The sequence below is a fragment of the Xiphias gladius genome, chromosome 15, assembly GCF_016859285.1.
Source record: "Xiphias gladius isolate SHS-SW01 ecotype Sanya breed wild chromosome 15, ASM1685928v1, whole genome shotgun sequence".
NCBI classification, from domain to species: domain Eukaryota; kingdom Metazoa; phylum Chordata; class Actinopteri; order Istiophoriformes; family Xiphiidae; genus Xiphias; species Xiphias gladius.
In genome coordinates, this window is record NC_053414.1 from 4,742,286 (window position 1) to 4,756,986 (window position 14,701).

Genomic DNA, 14,701 nt, shown 5'->3' on the forward strand with positions numbered 1-14,701 from the left:
TGTGCCTTGTCCTCTAAATGTAGGATATGTTTGATGATTTCTCTGTCATATGACGACTGCTGTTTTTGTGATTGGTGGGTGGCGATGTGTGAAGACCTCTCTGGCGGTTTTATATGACTTCTTATTTATTATATCCAGGTTCGACGTGACATCTTCAAGTTGTACAAAGGAGGAAATAAACACATTTTGATAACCTCTTGCATGTTTTGTATGGACGACTGCGGCCAAAAAAAAAACCCAACAGGACTGCGATTGAAAAAAAAAAAAAAAAAATCCAAATTGAGCCCGAATTACTATGATCAGCAGCTTAAAGATATTTACTCCTCCTAAACAAACCTGACAATCCTGGTGTGATGAAAGACAAGGTGTCGGCCGTGAAGACGCGGTTTCATCATTTGGACGGGGCCAATGCCAATATCCATGCTGTTAGACCGAAGCTATCATTAAACTTGACATGTTAGTTTATGTTTTCATGTTTGCTCTTTGTAAATATTTAGTATTTGGTCTGAAACTGTATTGGTTCCAGGGTGGAAAAGCCTCGTAAAAAGCCTTTAGACCGGAGGTTTCTTGAGTTAACAGCTCAGTCCAAAGGTGATCGGATCCAATTTCGCTTCCTTTAGCAAATTCCCTGCATTGTAAGATCTCACGTCCTGCCCACAATTCAATTGGTCTCAGTTCAATTTGATTTCTGTCTTCAAGGCTAAACTTTGACCCTACAATGAGCAGGTTGCGTCTGCTTGACGTGTTACACAAGTTCCAGGAGACACTCTTTTCCTCCTTGCTTGGCTCGAAAGCTGTTTGGAAGCTATACCAGGGCCTTTAAAGTTTCTCAGCGGTGTCGACTGTAGTCATTAGATTGCATTTCAATAAAATGAACCGTCAATCAATATTATTCATTGCATTGAGGTGTCTGGTCAATATTAAGGTTTTATTTACTAAAGGGGCAACAAGTATAGGCCTTTGATACACACCTTGTAGTGTTTATCGAAGTGCCTCGCTTGAGTTATTTGTGAATGACTGAATCTCTCCAATAAGTCCAACCGAACTTAATCCAACTGGGTTGAACCGGATCGAGTAGCTCATCCTGTCAGTTCCTACATGAGCAGAGGCAGCTCCGGACCTTTCAAACAGAAAGTCGTCTATTCAAAACATACATCAGGTACAAGTGCAATGGGCTGTATGTTCTAAAGTGATCACAAGGGGGCACATCCCAGGGCGGGAGCCGGACCGTTAGAGAAACTGAAAATAAGTTCAAATCAGTCGAAACGTCCTCCTGACAAATAAGAGCTCAGCACATTCGACAATTATTTTCTTCTCAATTTTGGCTTCATTTTTCAAGAAACCAAACATTTAAACTCAACCCCCTTTTTTCTTGTTTCTAACAAAAGAGGATTATTCGTTGAATAAAATCCAACACGGACGCTGAAAAACACCAAGTGGACCGTGCACCTCACACCACACAGCGCCTGGCTGTTCGTACCTGGCTTTTACAGTTGGTCCGACAACAGGACGCCGGGAAGCGGCCTTATGGGGTTTTTTTTTTCTTCTATTTCTAGTCGATCCTTCTGTGTTTAGGATCAAGTGACCGGCAGGACTTGAGACGCAACCCATCGGATGCTGAAGGGGTCATGGGCCGGGGTGGAAGAAGTGCCCGGGCGCCTTACTTGAGTGAAGGCGGCAACGTTGCGGTCTAGGAGCACCTTGTTAGTATTTACCAGTCAAAGTACTCGCGATGGAAGGTTGGCCCCCTGTGGAGCCTCCTGGAAGACCTTGTGCAGACAACAGTTTGCACACAAACTTACTATCGCGGTATTACCGTGTGCAGCATGTTCAACAAAGTCGTTTTTGGGACTTGAGGGACCATTAACAACTCGGCTATTCTCGTTGGCGCGTGATGGCGTCGCACGAATTCCCCGCGCAGGCTTTGCCACCGCTCCCAACCTGAGTAGGTCCAATCAGACAACACCTGAACGCACCCGCGTGGCCATTAATGCATGGCGATGCATCGCTTCTCCTAAGACGATCGTATGATTTGTACGTAAATTCAGAGCAACCGCCGCAGGTGGAGGAGTAAAAAGCAGAGCGTTTCCCTCTGAAACGCGGTGGATGAGAGGTATGCAGCGGCATGAAGCGGGTACACGCAAGTAAAGTGGAGGCAGCTCAAAAAAATTGTCAGAGGGAACAGTAACTGGGTAAAAACGCTTAGTTACTTTCCACCCGTGAGCACGGAGGTGAATGTTTGGCGTATAAAGAAAACGTGATTTCACGTGAGGTCACTCGGGTTTTTTCCTCAGGGACGGGAGTCAGTGGCCGCGTTGCACTAAGGGGAGCCAGATATCATGAGACTGGATTCACAAAGAGGAGTTAAGAAAAGTGGAAAATCTCTTCATCTGTTGCCACGGGGGAAAAAACAAGAGGACACCAGTGAGTTTATCCCACTGAAAAGAAGTTCAAACACTTCATGATAAGAAATCCAAATCAGAAATTATCTAATGTCTGTTCCATTGAAAATCCTGTCTCTTGATGTGGTTGTGACCGGTAGATTCATTTGCCTTCATCTTTTCAAAAATGAGCACAAAGCTTTTAGACGTTTCGCCTGCTTTCATTTTATGAAACGGGTGAGTTATTACTTCTTGAAATTGTGCGCGGACATTTAGAAAAAAAAGGACTTCGACCACTCGGCAAACTCCCTCGGCCTGATGAGATGCGGCTGGAAAGCCCCGGAAAAAAAAAAGCTGGCAAGTCGACTTCCGGCTTCTGTTCTCACCATCAGGAAGTAACTTCCATTCGGATATTGTTTAAAAATTATATAGAAACCGTGATAATATCGTTTCACAACCATTGAAAAAAAAAAAACCCACTCATCAATGTTTCCCTCTGTTGTTTTTCAGTGTATCATTTAATGTACTCTCACAAGTTGGTGAACAGGTACAACTTTGTCGCTCACGGTACTAAATCACACATCCATTGATAGTATAAATAGCCAACCTAATAATAATAGTACACATTTTCAAATACATAAAATCATCAAGTATCCAAGTCTTAAGTTACGGACATCAAATAAAAAGGCTTACAAAATATCGCAGACGTAGGAAGTCCAGTTTGAAGCAAAAAACAAAAAAAAATTAAAAATAAAAATAAAAGAAAATCACATTTTGGACATAATTAGTAAACAGAAGGTTTGATAGAGAAAAGAAAACAGTACGAGTTCCTAGACTTTCAACTGACAAATATTGCAACAATTAAGCATTTTATATTAAAAAATAGTTACTGAAAGGGCATAAGTGTGTGTAAGACTTCCTGCACAAGACAAAGGCAACTATTTCTTTTTTTTTTTTTTGTTTTGTTCCGAGTAGAAAAATGAAACACCTTTTTCCAAATGCCAGCGGGAGACGACTCCCCGCCTCGATTGCCTTTGTTCCACTTCGATTGTAAGGCATTTATGGATGAACCATCTGATTTCAAGGAAGGCAAACCTCTCTAGTCAGTCTTGAAACGGAACCCTAAATTTGAACCGGGGGACACAATTGCTCACAGGAAATCAAAAATGACTTTTTTTTTTTTTTTTTTTCTTCTTCTCAACACATTCTCAGGCAATGTAAACGCACTGGCCAATCAAGATCTTTGGGATGCGTTTGCAGAAAAACAATTAATCCAACATCTTACAATGATACACGACTCTGCGCTGCCCTTCGTTTTTTTTTTTCTTTTCTTTTTAATGGGCACATGGACAGGAAACACTTTGATCCTGGTTCACACAACTCTTGTTTTTCTTTTTTTCTTTTTTTTTTGACACTTGATTTTGAACCTGAAGAGGGAGGGGGAGGGTTTTTTGGGGGGGGGGGGCAGTTGAACTACCGTGCATGGTTTTCCAAAAAAAAATACTTCAACACAATGACTAAGAAAACAAGCCTGCCAGGTAATAAGCTAGCAAGGTTGAGTTGAACTTTTCTGTGTGTGTGTAGGGGGGGTGGGGGGGGTTGGCGTGGCTCAGGGTTTGGCTCTACTGGATGCAGCAGTTATTGCGATGGCCGTTGGAATCTTTGAAGCGCAGGCGCATCTTTGGACGATATTTCTCCAGGTAGAACAGCTGCTTGCTGTTGAACGCTCCTCGACGCTTCCTGAGGGAAATACCAGCAGATTCATTCAGCTCGTTTTAGTTGTTTGAATATTAAACATTTAAATCTTTAAAAGTTACGGAATAAGTCTTCATTCTCTCGGAGCACCAGCCGTGGCCGAGACCACGAAAGAAGGCAAGGCAAGTCACCAAAAAATGACGTTATCCACATTATCATTATGATTAGGCGCGGGTGATATGACAAACACTGTACCACGATATAAAGGTGTCTATGGTCAGCGATAACCTAGTATCCCTTTTTTCCTATTAAGTTTTTATTATTTGCAAAGCTGCAGAGAACATGCTGTTTATACCGTGACAGTTGTGCCTTTAGCACCTCTAGGTGCATCGGACCATTGTGTCCAGTGAGGCAGTTCAACGAGCAGGACAACTTTATGGCAATACTGGATTTTCTTTACATGATTTTTCAATGTGATAAAAGCACTCTGATCAGTCAGTTATCTTATTTGTGGAATTTGTCAAAAACACTCATTCCCGTACGGTTGTTTTATCCATGAACAATTTCTCAGTTTTTTACCCAGAAAATCAACTAATTAAAATTAACTGACATCACAATACCAAAGTATATTAGTGTTTATCCATATAACTCTCTCCTAATCATAATATGCAGCCATTTTAAATTCCACACTAAAACATGATCCTTTTTGACATTATTCTGGTAACTTTTCTATGAAGATCTCTCTAATGTTTCAGAGCAAACATGTCGGACCTGTAAACATTTCAGGCAGTGACTCATCATACGTTACGTTAACGCGCTCCCTCCACTCCTCCACCTGAATCACTCTTATCTCGCTACCTGACATCACAGCTATTTACAGGTATGACTCATCCCTCCGTGCGTCATGTTTCTGAGAGAATTACAGGTATGTGATTCATAAAAAAACAACCCCCCCCCAAAAATGGCCGATATAATGAGACAGTTTGTGCTTATCGCAGATCTACTGGTGTGTGTGTGTCATATATATAAAATAATAATATATATAATTAGACCCTGCTGTACATTAATGCCAAAGATACTGACTCCGTTACAAACTTTGACCCCCAGAAAGTACTGAGTTTATGTTGCAACTTTACAATGTCCCGCTCAGTACATGTCCTGGTCACAACAACCAAAATATAAAGGGATTCTTGTCAAAAATGTTTATGTGAAGGAAAAAAAAAGAAAAAAGGTCAGATTTTTTTCATATTCTTGAATATCAATATAAGCATGTGCCTTAAGAATCCAGTATCAGTCGGGCTCCATTCAAAATGCTGTTTCAGTGTAATGGCAAAAATCACCAGGAGGCAGCATCAGCTTTTCAAACAAAACATAACCTTCATCTTAGCAGACTTGCGTAACTGCACAAAAGGTTTTTTTTGTTTTTTTGTTTGTTTTTAAAAAAAATCATGATGTGAACTTACTGTCGAATGAACTGGACAGCATCTTCATACTTCATCCCACATTCTATCAAGGCGAGCGCGACCAGAACAGGAGCTCTGCAGGGAGGGAAACAGGGACATATTTTCTTATACCGCACTTCTTATTCAAAACCCGCTGTTTTCAGTTTGCTTTTGTCTGGTTTCATCTATGATCAGAAAAGTCTTCTAGTTATTGTGAGACAAAAAAAAAAAAAACCTTAAACATTTCACAACCTTCAAATTTGTGACTGTTAGTTTGTTAGTGTAAACAGAAAGCTGAATATATAAGGGGACAGCAGCAAATTCAGAGTTCAGGGGAGGGGATGTCCAGCTATTTTCGGAATCTCAGATCATATTCAAAGCAGGAAGGATGGAAACAACCTGTTTGGCAGGTTGTCGAAACTAAGAAAACACACACACACGGGAGAAAATGTGAGTGACGTTGTGATGTCTCGACTCTTGTACAGCAAAACATAAAAGAATAAAACCTTCAACCAAAACCAATATTCTTATCCAACTATCATTATCTAATTTTATATAATAACAAATCAAAATGAGACAGTTGTGACATTCTACTATTGACTGTAAGACAGTTCTTTCCACACCTTCACAGTGCAGAGAGCTCAGTTTCTAGTGCTGCAACTTTTTTTTGGAATAACAGAATATTTGTTTAGTCCTGTCAAAAACCAAAAATATTCAATTTACAATGATATAAAATCTGAAAAAAGAGCAAATCTCCCATTTTAGAAGCCGAACCCAGTGTATGTTTGACATTTTCGATATAAAACAATCAACTAATTGTTTCTGCAGCGGAGGACGTGCCAACTGACAGATCACGTGTCAGCCACTATCCCGTATGATAGAAACGTAATACTTCAATCTTTCTGACAGCGAGTGCTCACCTCCCCAGTCCTGCCACACAGTGGACCGCGATGCAGCAGCCGGGCTCCTCCCTGAACTTAAGCTTCAGCAGGTTCAGCCAATCATCCACGATCTGGTTGGAGGGAGGAGCTCCATCATCGAACGGCCAATCCTGGAGAGGGAGAAAGGAGGAAATAACGTCATCGGCCCAGTTTCTTAGAAACCAAAACAAAAGAAGTGTGAGGGCTGAGCCGGCTGCAGGGAAAGAAAAATGTTGTTGTAGGGGGATGGACGGTCGAAGGGGTTTTCTTTCTTCCTCATCAGTGTCTTCATTTGCCATTTTAAAGATGTTTTTCATAAAGTTTTATTTCATTTTTACACGCTCGGTAAAATTAGTCACATAGTTTATGCAAAACACCGTAGAGACACAAAACAATTGGTTCCTACGTCATTAAATGAATCCAACTACAAAATGGTGCGACGCTGCTGAAAAGCTACAAACTGCCAGATAATGAACGAATGAATGAATTAGTGCTGAGACGCTGAGTCAATTAATCGATTAGTCGATGGACAGAAAATACAGTTTTGTTGAGAGATGAAGAAAGAATGCCAAACATTTGGCGTTTTCCGCTTCTCAAACGTGAAGATTTCCTGCTTGTATCTGTTTCACATCGATGTAAATTGAACATGATTTGGTTTTAAAGTGTTGTTGGGACAAAACAAGCAATGTGAAGAATATTAAACAAACCACACGCTCACAGACATAATAAATGCATTGGGATCAGTTGTACTGATCCGTGGATAAAGCTTCTGGTTGTTTTGAAGCAATTAAGTGTCACATTGACTCACACAGACTCACTAAACCTAAGAATAAAGTCACCATGTTGACAACAGGGAAAAGTACAAGCTGTGAGTCATGATTTCACTTCTTCCGTTGTGTGTTTTATTTATGGAAAATTTTACATAACACTGTAAGAAAACAGCCTAACAACACTGGGATAAAACTGAGCACGCATGTCCGGGAGGGAAACCCACAGCTGGGGAGGGGGAGACAAAATAATTACATTTGCTTTGTTTAAATCCACTGAGCCTCAAAGTTCGTTAGTTTCGTATGTTTAAACTCACCAGGACCTGGATTCCCTCTTTCACCACCAGGGTGGCATCATAGGTGGCCTCACAAACTCTCACTACGGTGGTGACTCCATATTTCTTCAGCTCCTGCAGAAACACAGCCAGGAATTGGTGAGAGGAAGTAAGCAGACGTAAAACGCTAAAGCTACCTCAAACACAATGTGAGTGCACAAAGCTTCAGTTAAAAATACGCTCAACTGCTTTGACATTTTCTTCTGAGGTTGGTCGTTTTCTAGCTTCTATCATCCAACTGAAAAGCGGCCGTGAGTATTGTTTTATCTTCCTCTAACATGTTTTCAAAGCCCTTATATCACATTAGCGCTACTCAAAACATTTCCCAACCCATTATCTTTGTCCTTATGTGAACATACAGTTCCTAGAAACTACCTCAAATAGTATATTCCACTTCCATCTGACTGAATTAATGATCGTTTAACCAATGACACTGCAGCTCACCTCAATGAACTTGTTCAGGGTGGCGTTGGTGGGATTGTGGGTGATGAGGAACCTCATGTTTTTGTAGGTGATCTCCACAGGGGCCGGTCTGTTCATACGAGCCATTGTTACAATGTAAAAACAAAAAAACAAAAACAAAAAAAACCAAAACCTAAAAGTCTTTCACAGAGTAAAAACACTAATGTAAACACTTAGTTAAACCCGGAGGGAATGTCAAACACAAATGTCCAACGATCTTCCAGAAACCCAGAAACAAAAATCCTCCGTACTTCTTCGAGGTTGGTAAGGTTTAAAAAAGAAAATGAACGAAGGCGGCGACGGGCAAATGGGGAAATTTGAGGAGTTGGCGGCCGAAAAATGGCGGACAATCAGAAAAGTAACTCAAAGCCCTCTCCTTTGGAATAAAACAAAAGAAAAGGAAGAAAAAAACAAGGCTGGTTCCACCTTGATTCTGGCCAGGCGGAAGCCGACGAGGGCAGTGTGCAGCGGGTGGAGTTACCCCATCCAGGCCGAGTTGTCGCTGGTTCTGGGAGGCGTCCCGGTCCTGCCAACTTTCCGGGGTCCCTCCTGTGGCTCAAGTGCTTCGGATCGATGGCGAGTTTGGCTGTTCACTCGTCTGCATAGGCAGCGTGCTGAGCCTGGCAGTAGTCCCCACTGCCCTTCAGAAACTCCATAAATGTGTGACCCAGAACACCACAGAACTGCTGCAGGACACGGGGGGGGGCAAGACAAAAGAAGCAGCTTTTAAAAACACACACATTAAGGACACTGAGGGCTTCTGTTAACTTGTCGTGAGTTTAAAAATGCATCAAAGGCGCTCTATGCTTGGGTATGCTTTTTTTTTTTAAAAAGAAAAATTCGCCCTGAATCACGACAAAACAGGCTCTGGAGGCGCACTTTGCCTTTCAGGGCCCATTTTATTTCTTGTGTAGTTTGTTAGTCCCAAGTTTGATCACAGTAAAATTTGGTGATCTCCGACATTCCCGTTAATGTCAGGTTTCAGATTCCACAATATCCTTATTTTAGAACAAGCGCCGGCCATTTATCCTGAGAACCAACTAAGTTTCAATGTCGAAATTATTAGTTGAATTATCAGTTAGCTACTTAGCTGACTCACAGAAATATAAAATCATTCTGCTATTAAAAGTTAGAGGTGCGATATTTCATTCCCAATTTATTCATTATTGACCAATTATTTGGTCTGTCACGATTTCCCAAAGCCCATTTTACTAAGTTTTTCAAATTTTTCAAATTTCAGAATCTGGAATCAGTAAATTTTTGAGTTTTTTGCTTAAAATTTACTTCAGCGTAATCACAAATAATCTGCAGTTTGACTTACGTTGCTGATCTTCCAGAATTTTAAATCTTACTTTCAGAACAGGAGTAAAATGCCTCGTAACTGTTGACATTCCTCTATCGTCACACATTTGCATCACACACACCGTAGACTCCGGTGTAGTAACCTATGTGGAGTAATATCAGTTTGGTCCAACACTGGCCCTGATACTGATCCCGGACCCCTGGAGTCAAATATACCAAGGGATTCTTTCCAGAGCTGCCATTTGACACCAACTTTAAAAATAATAATACAAAAGGGAAACAATCATAGAGGAAAAATTCAGCCTAGCAGGTAACGTCTTTATGTGGTCTTAAGAGTTTCCGGCGGCTCCTCCTTCAACACACTGCCAGCACAAAAATCACAAAAACAACTTACATCAACTCCCACCACACTGAAAACAAGCTTGTGAAATTTCCCGTCTTTCAGTATGGCCCATTTCCTAACGCAAGACTTAAAGCCATACTTGTACTTATAAGGTAAGAGTTTCAGTTCACACCCAAGTGTTTCTGTGTGTGTCAGTCACTCTAAGAGACTGTGTGATCAACGTGTCGGGCGAGGCACTACCCACCGCCTGGCTGGGGCTGGGGATTCGTTCCCATACCGAGCAGGTGTGGGTGTGAGAACATTTCTGAGCAACTCATGCGCAGAAATGCGAGTTCATGATGCTTCACGGGAGGGCAGACGGGAACAAATATAAAAAAAGGGCCAAATAAAAAAGGAAAACCTACCTGCCTGCCTCAACGTTGCATACACATCACACCGCAGTACTCTTTAATGTCCCCACTAATGGCTGCCAGAGTACAACAGAGAGGATGTGTCATTTCTGACATCCTGGTCATATCTGCGAAAGCTGGAGTCACCGTGAGGCCTTGAGGGGAGCTTTAACATACCCTCTGTTACCACCATCACCACCATCACCACAAATCTGACTCACAACTGGTTTCACTACCATTTAGTTCCCGGCTGTTTTTGCCCTTTAAACCCCATAAGAAGTGTGTGATGCCTTGGGGCCCACTTTCTGCAACTGTCCCTCTGCAGCCTTTGCTCCAAAGACGAAAACCTAAGATGCTCAAGCACGCTTTGTTAATCCGGTATTTTCCGGCTGAAAAAAAGCATTTGGTAGGAAAAAGAAATTACACATTATATATATATATACATATATATATTACATTGTGGACAAAGGAGAGGGATTAAAAGATCAAGATGGAGGTGACAAAGAGAGATAAAGGAGGCATGAGGCACAGAAGTAGCCGTTTCTATGGCTGATATGTCATTGCTTTACATTACGGGGGCTGTAAAGTGCCCTTTGTGTGAGGGTAGACCGGGCGCCATCATATAACGTCGGAGGCCTATAGGCTCAGTCAGGAGCTGCGAGATGGACAAAACTACACGTTGCGTTCAGGTGACGAACACGACGCCTCGCCGAGGCGGCCGACGGCCGCTCTGCGTCGGAAATCGCTGGGTGGGGGGGGAAATGTCATTTACGCGTATATCCTTCGGGTTTGTTTCACATGAAAACACAAATAAACAAGTAACGGTAAAAAATTCGTCGGCTTTATCCGAGCGAAACTTCGACCGAGGGCGCCAGGACCAGCCCGCGGTGCTGCGCATCTGACAGCGGCTTCCCCTAACCGTGACGAACATCACGCTAACCCTTTAACCAACAGCGGGAGAAAGAACAAGACAAAAGAAAAAGCAAACAAACAAAGAAGAAGAAGAAGAAAAACCCGGACAAATACCAGTGCGGCCAGTTTGTGTTACAGCCGAGTGGGAGGCTAAATGCTCGGCGTCGGTATTAAACCGGGTTTTGTCCGGAGCAGGCCGTGATTTCGCCGAAAAACGTGAAGGCCAGCCGGTAACCACAACGTACTCATTTACCGCTACAACACAAGCCGGTGGGGAATAAGCACAAAATGGCAGCCACAGAAAACATGTCACTTACTGGGATATGCTTACTCATTGAAGATTGTAGCTTAATCATACAGCCGGTCCCCAGAAAAAGGTAAAATTATTAAACGGTTCTCCACCATACAGTCCGGTGCCTTTTCTCCGAGCGGAGCCGAAGTCTCCTGATCTGTTCGGACGACGCCGACAAGCAGAAAGAAAGGGGAATGTAACTTCCCGTCGATATTTTCAAAATAAAACACTCTGATTTGGTAGAGGCGATACCACTCCCTAAATGTGATATCTTTGGGTTTTGGACAGTGGGTTGGACAAAATTAGCGGTTCAAAGACTTCACTTTGGGCTCGGGGGTAATTGTGATGACCACTGACCAAACAACTAATCCATTAATTCAGAAAATAATCAACACATTAGTCGACAATCAAAATAATAGTATATATGGTTTTCTGTATATGGAACCAGAAGATGACTTGATTTATTTTTGATGTTTGATGGCCTACAAAATACCCCCCATTTGTAAGCTTTTAGTTGTGCAATGGGACGTTGTCCTAGATTTCTAAAAGCCCCGGTTTCCCAGGAAAAAAGACAAAAGAAAAATGAGCTCAGTCTCCTCAGTGGCAGCTGAATGATAACAATGATAAGAAGGAGAAGAAGACGTGGAGTTGATGAAAAGGAAGAAGTAGAATACCAGCGTTTATGAACACTTCTGGGACTGTTTTGAATATGCAAATGTCCAAATTCATTGCTCACTTTTTCAGATATCATTTCCAGGTCAACATCGTCTTACATCCGGGCCGATAGGCTGCTGAGCAAACTGCTGCATTACTACTAGAACACCCGCCAAGGGTCTGTCCGAACGGTTTTCCTCAGCCTACAGGGGAGTTCTCAGAATTTAAACGGGCACAGCTGATCCTTCAAGTGAAGTTCAAGCACAGAAATCACCACCAACAGGTGGCAAAGCTGGAATAACAAGGTGTCGCCATAACAGCAACCCGTTGAGACTATTTTCATCACCTTGACTCCTGCTGTAAAGCATTTACAGGTACTTTTAAGATGCAGTGAGAATGGAAAATACTTTGTGTGTCAGATATCGGAAATTTGAATTCTTAGCCACGATTTTTACACATGATCACTTTTATTCCTGTTCAGCTCGCAACAGTTATACTATGACATATCACGATACATTATATTCTCTACTTTAATTCTCAAAACGCTTTTTGAAAATCTTTGATTCCCTCCGTTTATTCTTGTCCCCGTCAGTGACACACCTTGTGGCACTATTTTGAAGAGCAACCCAGAAGATATCCGGCCCATCCGGGATGAAAGCGTCTCCGGCTTGACGGAGCTCCGGAAAACCCCACCCTGAAAATGTGAGGTGGTCTGCCCAGACATCTCTCTGCCTCCATGCTGCCCGGGTCAGGTGGTGACTGCCGAGGCCTGGCTGCTCCCTCACCTCCTGGAACCGCATGTGCACACCGGAAAAGAACCTCCATAATCATATTAATTATACAAGACATGACCTTATTTAAAAAAAAAAATCATGTATTTAGATTTTGAAGGTTCAGTTCACTCAGAAATAAAATAAAATATAATCAAATGAAAGGAAAAGTCTTTGTTACCCCTGGCCGTATCTTGCCATGCATGCATCCTGACAAGTTGCTGAGCTTTTGATGTCACTTCTCAAAGCGTTGAGCTACAAGAGTGGGCTATATATGGATCACATCTTCTGTCACAGCATCTGTAAGTTGATAGTGTGATGGTGATATAAATCACGGTACGGCACGTTTCATGGAGAAAAAAAAAAATCAAACGACAGACTGTTTACGGATAAAATAACTGAGCAGAAATGTCTCTTTTGGCGAATCTTTGCCGATTCAACACCTTACAAAAGAATCACATCGATCAAAAAGTCGTACAAAAATCCTTTTATTATCATTAAGCAGTTCCGTTCGTTGATCTGCCTACAATTGCCTCATACTGCCACAAGTGTTAAAAGGCGAGATACTACAGTGTAAAGATTATGGTCAAATCTACCGCAGAGATATAAAGACAGGTTTTGCATATTGTCTCACAGTATTTCTCATCATATCGACCAACCCTACTTTGAAGGCCAAAAGTAAAAATCTTTCAACCTCCAGTGCTGTAAGTAACCTATTAGCGGCAGTTATCTCAAAACCTCAGCAAATAAACCTCAAACTCTCTGCATAGATGGAAACCACATGGGGATTTTTCCTTTTTTTTTTCTTTTTTTACTCCAGATTCGGGTGAACCGAGCCGAAACATAACCTCAGCGGACATGTTTGGAATGTTTTCTGTTTAAGAACAGGTCGGCATCATTAACCAGCTCATTAAAGCTCGGCACATTGAACATTAAAGCGTGAGGCTGATCTCTGAGGTGCCCGAGTCCTAATTAGGTTCACTTCCCCAGACCATTTGATGTTTAATTCAATGTGTGTGCGCGCAATGCAAATGTAGAAGCGGTGTTAGGAGTATACTAGCAGTGGAGGTAGCAGCAGTAGTGGCCGTTGTAGTGGCAGGGGTAGGTTAAGAAATTTCAAGTAAAACTTAAACTTAAAACCTATATTTCTACCACTTTCTACTAAAGCATACTTTAGGGTTGTAAGTGGTAACTAATGGTTTTATGAATGGTTAATAAATCATTATCATTGTTTTGCTAATGGATAAACAATAAACCGTTAATAAGGACAACCTCTGGGTTGTGAAAATCCTTGAGTAACACTTCGCTTTTCAGGTCTGCAATTTCACATTCATTTTCTAATAGCTTGCAAGAAGTTTCCTGGAAATAGTGGAGTTAGGAAAATGTTGGGAAAATTTGGGAAGAAAAGAGACGGTGGTCCACTGGTACACGTTTACTAATTAATTTGGGTTAATTGCTAACGTAACGTCGGCCTTTAAGTCAGTACACAGCAGGTCAGCTGAAAATACGAACGTGTGTACGTCCGTCTAAGGACAAGCGTGAGCGAATAAGTAATGGATATTTTGATCCTTTTTTCCTCTATACACAGAACCAAACTTTATAGCTCTTTCCATGAAACTTCAGAGGGAATTCGAAAGGAGGATTTCCAGAAAAAAATCACTGGTGGCAATCCCATAATCTGGCGTTTATCCACTCTCAGCATGACTTGATCTGTCTTCTCATTCAGCTCTCTCATTCATCAGCACGAGCCCTTCGATTAAAAGTTCAACCATTTACCCTCTGCAAACAAGCTAAATCTATTTACTGGCATTTTATTTACAGCTCCAGTTCCGGTGGATTGTTGTGGTATTAATGACTCACTCAACATTTATAGCTGCAGCTCTGACGGCCCACCTACTCACTTTCTAAAAACCCATCGAGTTGTTCAGGCGTGAAGGTTAGTGGGTCATGACCTTTCTAGTTTAATGATAATGCATCAAAGAGCTTGATTAAAAAAAAGAAGGAAAAAAAAGCGAGTTGTTTCAGAGAAGGATAAAA

The 14,701-nt window shown here is 41.8% G+C and overlaps 1 protein-coding gene across 4 annotated transcripts; it reads right to left on the bottom strand.

Moving 5' to 3' along the window:
- Window positions 1-3,667: 3,667 nt before the first annotated feature.
- ptp4a1 (protein tyrosine phosphatase 4A1) lies at window positions 3,668-11,393 on the bottom strand. Of its 4 annotated transcripts, none has more exons than XM_040146358.1 (6): window positions 11,280-11,393; window positions 7,985-8,688; window positions 7,523-7,615; window positions 6,439-6,569; window positions 5,540-5,614; window positions 3,668-4,121 (listed from the first exon to the last, which is right to left on the bottom strand). In XM_040146358.1, exons 2-6 carry the CDS (start codon window positions 8,087-8,089, stop codon window positions 4,004-4,006), a joined length of 522 nt encoding a protein of 173 aa, XP_040002292.1. In that variant the 5' UTR covers window positions 8,090-8,688; window positions 11,280-11,393; the 3' UTR covers window positions 3,668-4,003. The 4 variants fall into 4 exon arrangements, with proteins under 4 accessions (XP_040002292.1, XP_040002294.1, XP_040002291.1 ...); XM_040146360.1 differs by having other exon boundaries at window positions 7,985-8,685; window positions 11,280-11,388; XM_040146357.1 differs by having other exon boundaries at window positions 11,266-11,379.
- Window positions 11,394-14,701: the final 3,308 nt, after the last annotated feature.

Excerpts from the sequence above, each read along its gene's own strand:
- ptp4a1 (XM_040146358.1), bottom strand. The coding sequence starts at position 8,089 with ATGGCTCGTATGAACAGACCGGCCCCTGTGGAGATCACCTACAAAAAC. Across the intron at positions 7,616-7,984 it reads CCCTGAACAAGTTCATTGAG|GAGCTGAAGAAATATGGAGT; the intron begins GTGAGCTGCAGT and ends GTGTTTCTGCAG. Across the intron at positions 6,570-7,522 it reads AAGAGGGAATCCAGGTCCTG|GATTGGCCGTTCGATGATGG; the intron begins GTGAGTTTAAAC and ends CTCCCTCTCCAG.